We start from the raw sequence: 10,891 nt of genomic DNA on the forward strand, positions 1-10,891 counted from the left end.
TCAAACATTTGATTCATTAACAGTTTTGATTATTAGAAATGAACTGTAATTTTACGCTAATTTGTTAAACCTGTGAAGGTTGCGTGATGCCTTGGAGGCACAGAGTCATTGAACTGTATGTGACAAAGGTCCCGGAAGCTGGTCTGGAATACTGAAAGAGGAAGTGTCCCAAGTTTTACCCTGTGCTATTTACATGCTGGTGCATATGTTTGGTCTATGGAGGAAATATACAGGAGTTGTACTTTGTACTGTATAGTACTTTGTAGTATTGGTTTCCACTGCTGAGCAGGTGGGGGCTGCTTTTGGAAGGATTACTGGACCCAAACAGAAAAATCAAGTAATAAATCCACGTGAAGCCAATTTTCTGTTAGAATTTAAAGGGGTAATAATCTTAGTGCAAATACTTTAAGTTTGGAGCATTAGAAAGGATTTGACAGGAACTGCATTGGGTGAAAGGCTTCTTACATAAGAAGCAGGGTGAACTACAAACAATCACGCTATGAGGACAGTGGCAAAAACACATTCATATAGAGACCGATGATCATTTAATTGTGGAAAACCACTGTGGTTGTATCATGTCAAAGTGAACATGTTTAAAATGTTAGAGAAGGGACATCATCTTAGACAAATGAGGATAAACCGCTGCTTTGAGTTATTCTAATTCCATTCACCATTCACATGCAATCTGCACGCACGCACACGCGCACACACACACACACACACACACACACACAATAAGAGCCTTGGAGTGAGCTGTGGCTGCCTAGCAGCAGGCTGAGTAGACTCTTTCCCAATTACTCCCACCGTCCTGTACACTCAGCAGCCACGAACACTTGCTCAGAGAGGCAACTGCTGGAAATAAGACAAGCACGCAAATATACAACAATAAACAAATGACGGGATTTTACTGTGTAATTATTGTACTCCCACCTCTTAAACATAGTGTGAAAACAAATGCAAAAAGCATGTTTTTCAGCTGCTGAGCTGATCATACCTACTCTGGAGGTAAATATTTAACAGGTAAAGTCTATTCAAATATAACCAAAATAGAGGACTTATGTATTTCACACAATGCCAGGTTGTGACTTGGGTCATTTAAAATAGTCAGGTCCTGCACAAAGGTCATAGTGGACGATAATGTTTGGCGTGTGAATAATATCAAGCGTCTCTAGCTGGCAGAGACCATTGGTCCCCTGATAATACGAATAGCTGTCGTGTGCACACGGACGGTTACATGAGCGATGGCGGCTGGGTTCAGCTCTGAGGAGTCAGCACTCGTAATCACAAGCAGCTGTCACCACCTAATGAATTTCCTTGTCACTGTGACAACACCTCAGTGGACAAACACAGGGCAAAAACAGTCAGAAGCTTTTACAACTCAAGCTTATCAAAATAAAGACAGGTTAAAAATACTAGTGTTAAATTTACTACATATATTTATATGATGCTGAGGAAGATCGAGCTGAAAAACATCTGAGGGGTGGGGGGCAGTTTGTGCCAGATGCCAGTATTTAAACAAAGGCCTTGTTCATGAAAGTAAAGCCGTTAAGGATTATGAATATAAATGGCTCTGCTAGATTTTAATTTAAGTCTTCAAGACAAAACGGTTTAAACACTGTGAAAGAAACAAGGTGTGTTTTCCTAATTTTTCTTTGGTAGTATTTGATGTTCCTTGCTGCTGAGATTCAAATTTAATTTCTGTTGGAAACAAAAACAACAACGAAGTCATATTGTCTTCAGAAAAACCAATAGATGGACTGACATGGTTGTAGCCATGTTTACACTTTAGTCCTAAATATTTAAGCTCTTGTATCAGAATAAGAATAAAACCAGGTTTATATAGGAAGAGCGCCATCTACTGGCAAACTCTTTGAATTGTACCTGGAGACATGAAAGGTTTTATTTTATACAGTCACAAATGCTGTCATTTTATCAGGGTGGTAAATCAACACAGGCACCAATCTGAGTATTTTCTAGAAGACTGGAAAGAAGTTTGTCATCTAAAAAAAAACATTAATTTATTGAAACAATGTGTGAACTTGAGGGATTCAAGTAAACATTATTCGCATGTCTATTATTACATTGTTGTACACGCCACAACTGGCATGTCAGGTCCAAACATGTAACACACACAGTGCTGATGGCCATGACCCACATCACTGCAGGACTGTTCCTGGTGGCAGCCGTCAGACCTGAATGCAGTTGAGGAACTGCAACTCCCCGAGTCTCAGGACTGGAGAAATCACTGGAGGTTCTTGAGCTTCTCCAGGCCGGCGGCCCTGGCCTCCATCTGCTGCTGCTTCTGTTTTTTCAGAAGACGATAGGCCTCCACTGCCCGCTGCCGCTCCTCCTCCATGATTCTCTGTCTGGCCATGGAGGGCTTCGCGGTGGAGTTGGCAGTCTGGCCAAGCAGAGAGGTGAGAAGCAGCTCCTTTGACGCTTTCTGGGTAATGACAGCAGAGAAGAAGCAGCATGGTTGACACATCCTCAAGACTACAAAGAAAATGTGATGAATCAACTGAGTTCTTACCTGAGATCTGACTGGAGCCTTCTTGGGTTTGGCTGTTAAAGAAGGTGGAGCCATTGTAACCTCACCAAAGGCAACATGATCTAAAAAGACATTATCAACATTAGTATTCATGTGAGATCAGGTTTGTATCCACCTGAGACATTAAAGCTCAATGTTGGGCTTTCCTGTTGTTCTTTACCTTTAAACATCTCTTTTTCGATCTCAGCCTCTTGTCTGTTCAGCTTCTTCTGGTGCAGCCTCTGTAATCTGATCTTGTCGGCTCTGAAGAAAGCAATCATTCCATGTAAGGTGCAATTAAAAAAAACAACTATGACCTCAGATAATCAAACAGTGCAACAGGTGAAGCCACAGACAAGCAGGCAGACAGTCACTCACTCCTTCTTGTTGCTGGACTTGCCCTGCGTCGCGTCCAGCTCAGGTTTCCTGTCCACCTGGTTTTGGGTGAGGAAGAGGACGTGCTGCGACTCGCTCTCCATGCGACGCACGTAGGCTTTCTCGCTTTCGCCTCGTCCCCTCTTGAAATGGGGGACAGGTATGTCTCCGTCCTGACAGTCCTTCGGCTGACTGAACTTAGGGTTGGCTGAAAAGACACGACAGCAATGCAGTAGTCTCCTCACTTACTGTGAATAAAATCACGACTTGAGGGGTTTGTACTCACGCTCTTTCCGCTTTTTGGTCTTAAGGGGTCCCTTTTTCATCCTGTCCTTGCTCTTCATGATCTCCCGCAGCCGGAAGGGGATGTGTGCCAGGTGGTCCTCAGGCTTGGCTCTCTTGGGTTTAGCATCTCGTTTGACTTTCTTGTCACTGTCATGCAGTTAGCAAGCACCGCGTGTTAACATTTGAAGGCAGTATATGTGATGTAAAAACTACCTGAGAAGCATTGGTAATATCGACCAACGGTTTAAATACACACAGCTAGCTACAGTAGCTAACAGTAGCTGCTAGCATTCTACAACATTGGTTTCTTTACGTCACCATGAACGTGTTCCGGCCTTGTCCGCTTGCTTTGCCGACTCCTTTGTTTTATTCTTCCCAGGCTTTCCCATGTTTTTACAGTTAATTCCTGATCATTGCAGAGTGTGTTGACAAAACACAGCATGTGGAGCACCGTGTGTAGCCTTTGACCTATGAACCCTCAACCTGAGACGTCGCTGCGGCAGGAAGCGAAGAGGTCCCACTCTGATGTTTTGATCGTGAACCAACGCTTGGAGGCATTTCCATCTCCCCTTACTTCCTTCACTTGATATTAATCGCACATAGATCTAGAGTCAATACTAGTTTGGATTTATTTCTAAGTAAAAATAATTATTAAGTGAACAACATAAGACAGCGGCAAACGTCATAGTGGTTTGTTTGTTCTGTAGACAATCTTTGTTGCACGATGCGTATTGGATTGTAAATGTAGTTCCTTTTACCACCAGGAGATGGCGTCAATGCCTTATGTTGTTTTTCCAATAAACGTCTTAAAGATAAATTCTTTCTATAATTAATTGTTTTAATCACATTTAAATAGAATGTAACCCTTTACAACTTACTCTTATCCTTCCATCTGTTTTCTAAATGCCATCTCAAAGACATCAATATCCTGACACAGGCTTTTATCATTCTGTTTATAATAATTAGTATTGGTTATTTACTAGAGACAGAAGCTAAAAGGACACGGGGCTGAAGAAGGTTCTGGTACATGTGTGCGTGTTTACATGTGTATGAACGGTGTGGATTAGCTGCAGGAAACCATCAGATGAATGGATCAGGTGTTTGTTTATGCCCAGCAGGTTTCCAGACAAACATAATGCAGCTTAATCTGACAGCCTGCTGATGAAAGGGGAACGTCGCAGCACATGCCGGTATGTTCATGGTGGCAGATGCTGCCCAATCATATAGGTGCTGGTAAAGTGTGAAGGATCACAGGGCAAATCTCCTCAGCCGCCAGCTGATGAACGTGCTGTTTTCTACACGGCGTTGAGCAAACTACCTGCATGTGATGTGCAGGTTATTGGCTGGGGGCGTCATAATCTCCTCAGAGTCAGAGGTGTATAAGAGCTCTTCACCAAACACAGCAGCACAGATCCACAAGATTATCAGGTGTGACAACTCAGCTGGTGAGTATTTATTTATTTAATATATTTAATATAAAATGTCACTGGAAACCTGGAAACCTATTAGTCCTTATGCACTCTGGTTTTGAATATTAATAAATATTAGTGTATTAGAATAAATTAATAGTGTGTAAAAAAAGTCTAAATGTTAGGACTAAAAGCTAAAATGACTGGTTGATGTGATGACTGAGTAACTGCTCTTTGATGCACATTTATCTATTAATAATAATGTAGTGTTTTCTTCCATACCCTCTACTGGCTGACAATCTAGTTGAGTACTTCATGAGCTATTGCCAGATTGGAGCACAAGCGAATTCAGCATGTCCTCTGTAATCTCATTATAAAGGTGCTGTGGGGCGTTAAAGCGGCGTCCAAGTACAAGATTACAGCGGCGTGTGTTGATTGCACAAAAGCTAATTCTGCAAGAGAATTCATTCGAGATGAATGGTTTTTTTTGTTGTGTTCCCGCAGGACAAATATGAACTTAGATGTGCCCAGAGCAGAAGCAAAGCCCGGCAGCAAGGCTCCTCTCAGAGCAGCCGGGGGGCCCGCGTCCCCACGCAAAGGCCCGCCCAAGTTCAAACAGAGGAACACGCGCCAGTTCAAGAGCAAGCCCCCAAAGAGAGGCGTCATCGGGTAGGACCCCCCCCCCCCCCCCCCCACCACCAGCATCTGCTAGACACCGAGGCCCTTCAAAATAAAGCTTTGGGTTTTCTTCTTCTTTAGTTTTGGAGAGGACATCCCGGGAATGGAAGGACTCGGCATCGGTGAGTAGCAGGATCACACTCGGACCACAGCACTAGTAAAACAAACAGTCAGTGTCGTGTCTCTCTTTTAGACATCACTGTAATCTGCCCCTGGGAGGCTTACAGCCATCTCGAGCTGCACGAACTGGCTCAGTACGGCATCATCTGAGAGACGCCAGCGTGGGCGCATGTGCAGGGACGAGATGCGCTGACCAGCCCCCGAACCGGCACCAGGACCCAGAAAACCTCAACCCAACGCTTCCACTTCATCCATCTACGTAGTAACAGCCTAATGACTCTGGGGTTGCCGTGGAAACTGTGACAGTTTGGAAACACGGTTTCCATCAACAAGCTCAGAATAAAGCTTGGACTTTAAAAAACAAATCTTTCTTCTCTCTCAAGTACAAAGAAAAGCACTAAATAACCAGATCAAAGCCTCTTTTCATTATTTTCTGTTATACTTCAAGGAAAACCTCAACATTTTGGGAAACACTGTACAAACTTTGCCTGTAGTTGATTCATGACAGCTAGAACAGAAATACATTTTGATGGAATTGCATTATTTATGATAATGATTATGTTGGTGCGATCTGAGCCTTTAGACTTTTTTTCATATGGTTCTGGAGTCTGTTCTCTACAGGCCGGACGCAGAGCCTGTTAAAGCTACTCTTTTCAACTCTCCATGCTATAAACCAACCTGCGCCACTGGATGCTGTCCAGCAGGCGCGAAGTTATGAACAGAGTCAGAATCTGGACTCCCAGAACCACGAGGGCCACCGTTCCCATCAGGTTCTGGTGCTGCTCGATCCAGCGGGAGATCCCGCCCAGGCAGCCGCCCAGGAAGATGACGCTCTGAGCGCTGAACTCGTCCAGGAGCCGGGCCCCGACGCCGCACTGCGAGTTCCACACGGTGCCGTTCTCCAGCGGGTCCACGCAGCAGGTGGCGGGCACGCCGCACGCCAGAACCCCCGGGGCCGAGCAGTTGTAGTACCTGTGGGGCAGAAGCAGAGGCCAGCGTTGAGTCTCGGCGGCGGTCCCCCGCGGGTCCGGCCCGGTCGCTCTACTCACACGTTGACCTCCCAGTCGCGGTAGGTGTCGGCGCCGCAGCACTGCAGGCTGGTCTGGATCTCATCCGTGATGAACCTCAGGTCCAGGTCGTCCTGGTAGCGCGTCATGGCCGCTATCATGCCCGCGCGCAGGTAGGTTCCTATCTGGGCCCGCAGGCCGTAGGCCAAGATGGCCGCCAGCACCTCGGCCGCGACGAGCGCCAGCACGAGAGCGGAGAAGAGCCTCAGCAGGCAGCAGTTGTCGCGCAGGGCCCCCACGCAGCCGGACAGGCACAGCAGCGCCAGCAGCAGGCCCAGGGCCAGCAGCGCCAGCATCGGGTCAGTACCGATGCTGCCTATCTTCTCCCGGGCGAACGACTCTTTGCTGATGAGGCCCCACATCCCCAGGCCGAGAACCAGCAGGCCCAGGACCGTGAACAACAGAGTGCACAGAACCAGGAAATATTTGAGGAGGTAGTCGATCAGGGAGAAGCTGTAGCGGCGCCGGGTCCCCCCAAACAGAACCTCCGACCCCTTCTGCCCATAGTTGGACCCGGTTCGATGGAAGTCACTGGACACGCTGGCCAGTTCCGCAGCACCCTCCTTCGCAGAACCTGCCTTTGGACCCACAGGACCTCACATCAGCACCGCAGCCTCAACAGAACCCACATACGAACAGAACCTCCACCCGGACCCTTACCTTGGGAAGGAGCGGGCTGGACTCGTGCTGCGCGTCAATCCTCCTCGGCCACAGCCGAGGGAATCTGCCCGGCACCGAGCAGCTCCTCATGGCGCCTGCAGCCGCTCCGTGGACCAGCGGTGCCGCATTGCTCCGGTCGGAGCAGAGCACGTGAGGCTGAGGCGGAGCGGCTGCAGCGCTCGGCCCCCGGGCGATTTCAGCATCATGTGAGAGTCACAGCGAGGGGATTAGACGCTGCCGCTGAGGCCCCGCAGAGGTCTATGAGACGCTGGTCTGTTTCTTTCGCTCGTTTCGCACAGATGCCTGTGAAAGTGTCTGCTCGTTGCTCAACAGCTGCCATTATCGTGGCCCAAATGAGGACGGATTTATGATCCAGGGCTGAGATGAAAGCTGTGCAGACGCCAGAGCTGCTTTTGATGACGTTACGTCACCCGTCCATCTATCCTGAATCCACACGGCACCAGTTGTTTTCTTCTAATCCGGCCAAGGCTTCTTGGGAGTGAACTGGTTTTTTTTTTGTTTTTTTATCGCTGCAGAACAAACAGGCGACATGCTTTAAAAGATCAAAGCTCATTAAATAGAAGCAGCGTCAGGGGAACGGTTGAAGCTGTTGGGCTTCGGGTCAGCTGAGACGGGAGTGATGAAACAGAATCTGTTCTCCCTGAAAGACTGGGATCAGTCAGAGTGTGAAACCTCCGCCCAGCATTGCAACACAGTGCATTCAATATTACATCTGATGTCCAGCATTCGATAGTAATGTGTAGTCAAGTTCTTGCCACAGATGAGAATGACAATATGGTGCAAAAATCACACAAATCCCCAAATTTTTGTTAAATTCATTAGGAAGCGCTGAGCTGCTGAGTCCACACCAACATGTGACATGGACAAGAAGCAGAGCGCGTCCTGGCTCCGGCATCGGCCGCCGTCATTCTTTCCTCCGGCTCCGCTGGACGTGGCTGCAGGAAGCCGCTGCCGGGCTCCAGATGTGGCCCGCGGGTCCGTGAATCCGTACAAACGTCTGACGAAGCCGGGAGCAAATGCTGCGTCGTCACCGCGATTACAGAGTGTGTCCTCACTAATGAGCGCCGAGCGCGTTCGGGAGCAGCGTGACCGCGTCTTCAACTCAACTTGTTTTCAACAAGTGAATACTGTAACATTTAGACTCGTGTCCTTGGTGAAGTGGATGAACTGGCCACGTATCCGCAGACTTTGAACTGTATTTCCATGCAACAAAAGGTATTTCATTTCAGAGCTGACAAGGCCGAGTGCTGAAACAGAGGAAAATGTGCTTTTTCCGCCCGGGACCCGTCCAGATAATTAATGGATAAAGTCTGTCTCACAAATGAAGTGGAAGAGATTAGAAATAATTGATGAGCTGAGGACAGACTCTTCTATGGGTCTTATCTTTTATAAACCCTGATCTTTGCGATCATCATGTGTGTGTAACTCGGGTTCTGATCTCTGCTGACAGCTCAGATCGCTGCTGGCTCCGTCTGTCACTGCCCAGATGTGGAACAGATTGAATTACAGTAGACGGCAGGAATTCTTGGACACACACACACACACACACACACACACACACACACACACACACACACACACACACACACACACACACACACACACACACACACACACACACACACACACCTCAGTGCTCACGGGAAGCATGAAGTAGGAGTGATGGGATCATCGGGACCACCGGCTTCTGGTGCCACTGCTCCGGACTCGGACCGGGGCGGAGGCACGTGACGAGAGCCTGGCTTCCACGGCAGGGATGTGTTGACATGCTGATGGAGCAGCATCACCAGAGGGTGGGAGCAGGTGGGGGCCTCTTATAAAAGTGCTGCCCACTCCATGGTTCTCAGTGTCTCACTGCTGGAGGACCGGACGGGTTGAGGCTGTGACCTGAGGGGGAACCACTGGGTTTGGACTTCTTTATTTACCTTATAGAAAGGTAGACTTCAGTCACAGTTGGATTGAATTAATGTTGCCGTATGTGTTTAAATGAGCTCATGTTGGATTTATTTTATTTATTAGGTGACTAAGATGGACACGCACGCGGTTCTGGTTCTGTTCGCCATCATCTCAGTGTGTGGAGCCCAGCGGTGGAAGCAGGACGCCCCACAGTGGAACCCCAAAGGTCCTAGTGCTGTGTGATACACTCACTCACCTCACTGTGCAGACGTGACAGTGAGCGGCAGCTTTTCCGTCCTCCGCAGATCCCGGCAGCAGCAGGAAGTGCTCCAACCTCACTCAGGTCCTGGACAACTGGAAGTTCGCGATCGTGACCCGGGTGAGGGAGCTGCTGATCAACGACCACGCGTCCGTCCTCCCCGAGTACAACAGGTGGGTCATCCAGAAGCCAGCACGCAAACAAACACTGTGATGTCTCTACTACCGCTTATGTAACTCTGGGGAGGGTCCGTCAGGGCCAGGAACGTGATCCATGATCACATTTGTCCATGGTTCTGATCCAAAAGTGACTCAGAGTCATTGACTCTGGGGAATAGATGTACCAACAGCTCAGGCGTGTGGGTGTGTGAGCGTACGCTCAGCTGGCCTGCAGTTGATTCACACTTTAATCGCTGCCTTTTCATCTTTTATACGTGTCATCCTGATGTTTCCTCCAGATGCTGCATTTGCTCAAGCGCATGTTGTGGTTTTGTTGTGCTGCCGCTGCCAGGTTCACTTGGAAACACCAACATGTCGCGCTTGCCGGTGTTTTCTGCTGTCACCGTCTGTCTTTCGCCCCCGTTTTCCCAGAATCCGGCCCCTGTCCGAGGCCCTGGGAGACCTCTACAGGCGCTTCGACAGTCTGAAGGGCGACCTGGGCAGGCTGGCGGCCAAGCTGGACGGCGTGGAGGCCTTCGTGGACGAGCTGAGCGACGGCAGGCTCCCCGCTCCTCGCCGTCCCGCGCCCAGGACCCCCCCCGGCGGCGGCCTGAGGGCGCCGCTACGAGCACAGATGAAGTCTCCTGACAGGAGGGTCCTCACGATGAGAGCGAGGAGGAGGAGGCCGGGCAGAGCCTAGATCTGGTGTAATAGAACAATGGGTGATGTGTAAAAAATGAGAGAGATAGAAAGATCAGATAAAGAAAACTCAAATGTACAAATACAAGTGTTTCTATGTGTGCAACGACACTTACAACCGCCAGGTGGCAGCATTTCTCCAGTTACTCTAATCCTGTTGGCTATAAAAATAATGGCTAAAAAAACTGTCTTGACTTGTGATGTAATACAATATATGGATATTATACATCCATGACATATGACATCATCAGTAATTTTCAGATTAGTTGAAAAGGACATTGATGCAAATTAAAAAAGCAGCTCGTCTGATTCTTCACGCTCTGTCAGTGAACCATCTCGTCCCCCTCCGTCTCCAGGACGCACCTGCATCATGTCCTCACACATGCAAATGAAAGGGTGAACTGTCATGTGATCTGTATGATGGTGTAGGTGAGTAAAACTGTGACTCGTGGCTCTGCATGCAAACAGAGCCAGACAGATTGTTTTACATCTACATTAATCTCTCAACATTAACATTAAGTAATTAATACAACTAAAACCTTTTAAATACTGTCTTACAAAAAATCATGAAATCAGCGTCTTCTGACAATAAACCCCTAAACATCAATACACTAAACATAGATGTGATTCAAAGTCACAATTAACAATACTTAGTTTAGTTTAGTTTAGTTTAGTTTAGTTTAGTTTAGTTTAGTTTAGTTTAGTTTAGTTTAGTTTAGTGAAACAACTCCATCTGA

General features: G+C 47.8%; 4 protein-coding genes across 4 annotated transcripts; 2 read left to right on the forward strand and 2 right to left on the reverse strand.

The window, feature by feature from the left end:
- Window positions 1–1,561: 1,561 nt before the first annotated feature.
- On the reverse strand, window positions 1,562–3,692 carry ccdc137 (coiled-coil domain containing 137). The gene is made up of 6 exons (XM_029158921.3): window positions 3,506–3,692; window positions 3,189–3,334; window positions 2,906–3,110; window positions 2,709–2,791; window positions 2,531–2,610; window positions 1,562–2,443 (listed from the first exon to the last, which is right to left on the reverse strand). Exons 1-6 carry the CDS (start codon window positions 3,574–3,576, stop codon window positions 2,243–2,245), a joined length of 786 nt encoding a protein of 261 aa, XP_029014754.1. The 5' UTR covers window positions 3,577–3,692; the 3' UTR covers window positions 1,562–2,242.
- A 490-nt stretch (window positions 3,693–4,182) lies between these two features.
- Window positions 4,183–5,759, forward strand: LOC114861118 (retinal rod rhodopsin-sensitive cGMP 3',5'-cyclic phosphodiesterase subunit gamma-like). Its single transcript, XM_029160137.3, has 4 exons — window positions 4,183–4,632; window positions 5,101–5,265; window positions 5,356–5,396; window positions 5,468–5,759. Exons 2-4 carry the CDS (start codon window positions 5,108–5,110, stop codon window positions 5,542–5,544), a joined length of 276 nt encoding a protein of 91 aa, XP_029015970.1. The 5' UTR covers window positions 4,183–4,632; window positions 5,101–5,107; the 3' UTR covers window positions 5,545–5,759.
- A 136-nt stretch (window positions 5,760–5,895) lies between these two features.
- On the reverse strand, window positions 5,896–8,515 carry LOC114861117 (tetraspanin-10). The gene is made up of 3 exons (XM_029160136.3): window positions 7,122–8,515; window positions 6,444–7,039; window positions 5,896–6,366 (listed from the first exon to the last, which is right to left on the reverse strand). The coding sequence occupies exons 1-3, from the start codon at window positions 7,209–7,211 to the stop codon at window positions 6,048–6,050; spliced, it is 1,005 nt and encodes a 334-aa protein (XP_029015969.1). The 5' UTR covers window positions 7,212–8,515; the 3' UTR covers window positions 5,896–6,047.
- A 414-nt stretch (window positions 8,516–8,929) lies between these two features.
- Window positions 8,930–10,475, forward strand: si:dkey-282h22.5 (uncharacterized protein LOC107988040 homolog). Its single transcript, XM_041071892.2, has 4 exons — window positions 8,930–9,078; window positions 9,162–9,264; window positions 9,344–9,470; window positions 9,888–10,475. The coding sequence occupies exons 2-4, from the start codon at window positions 9,171–9,173 to the stop codon at window positions 10,153–10,155; spliced, it is 489 nt and encodes a 162-aa protein (XP_040927826.1). The 5' UTR covers window positions 8,930–9,078; window positions 9,162–9,170; the 3' UTR covers window positions 10,156–10,475.
- Window positions 10,476–10,891: the final 416 nt, after the last annotated feature.

The sequence above is a fragment of the Betta splendens genome, chromosome 8, assembly GCF_900634795.4.
Source record: "Betta splendens chromosome 8, fBetSpl5.4, whole genome shotgun sequence".
Classification (NCBI taxonomy): domain Eukaryota; kingdom Metazoa; phylum Chordata; class Actinopteri; order Anabantiformes; family Osphronemidae; genus Betta; species Betta splendens.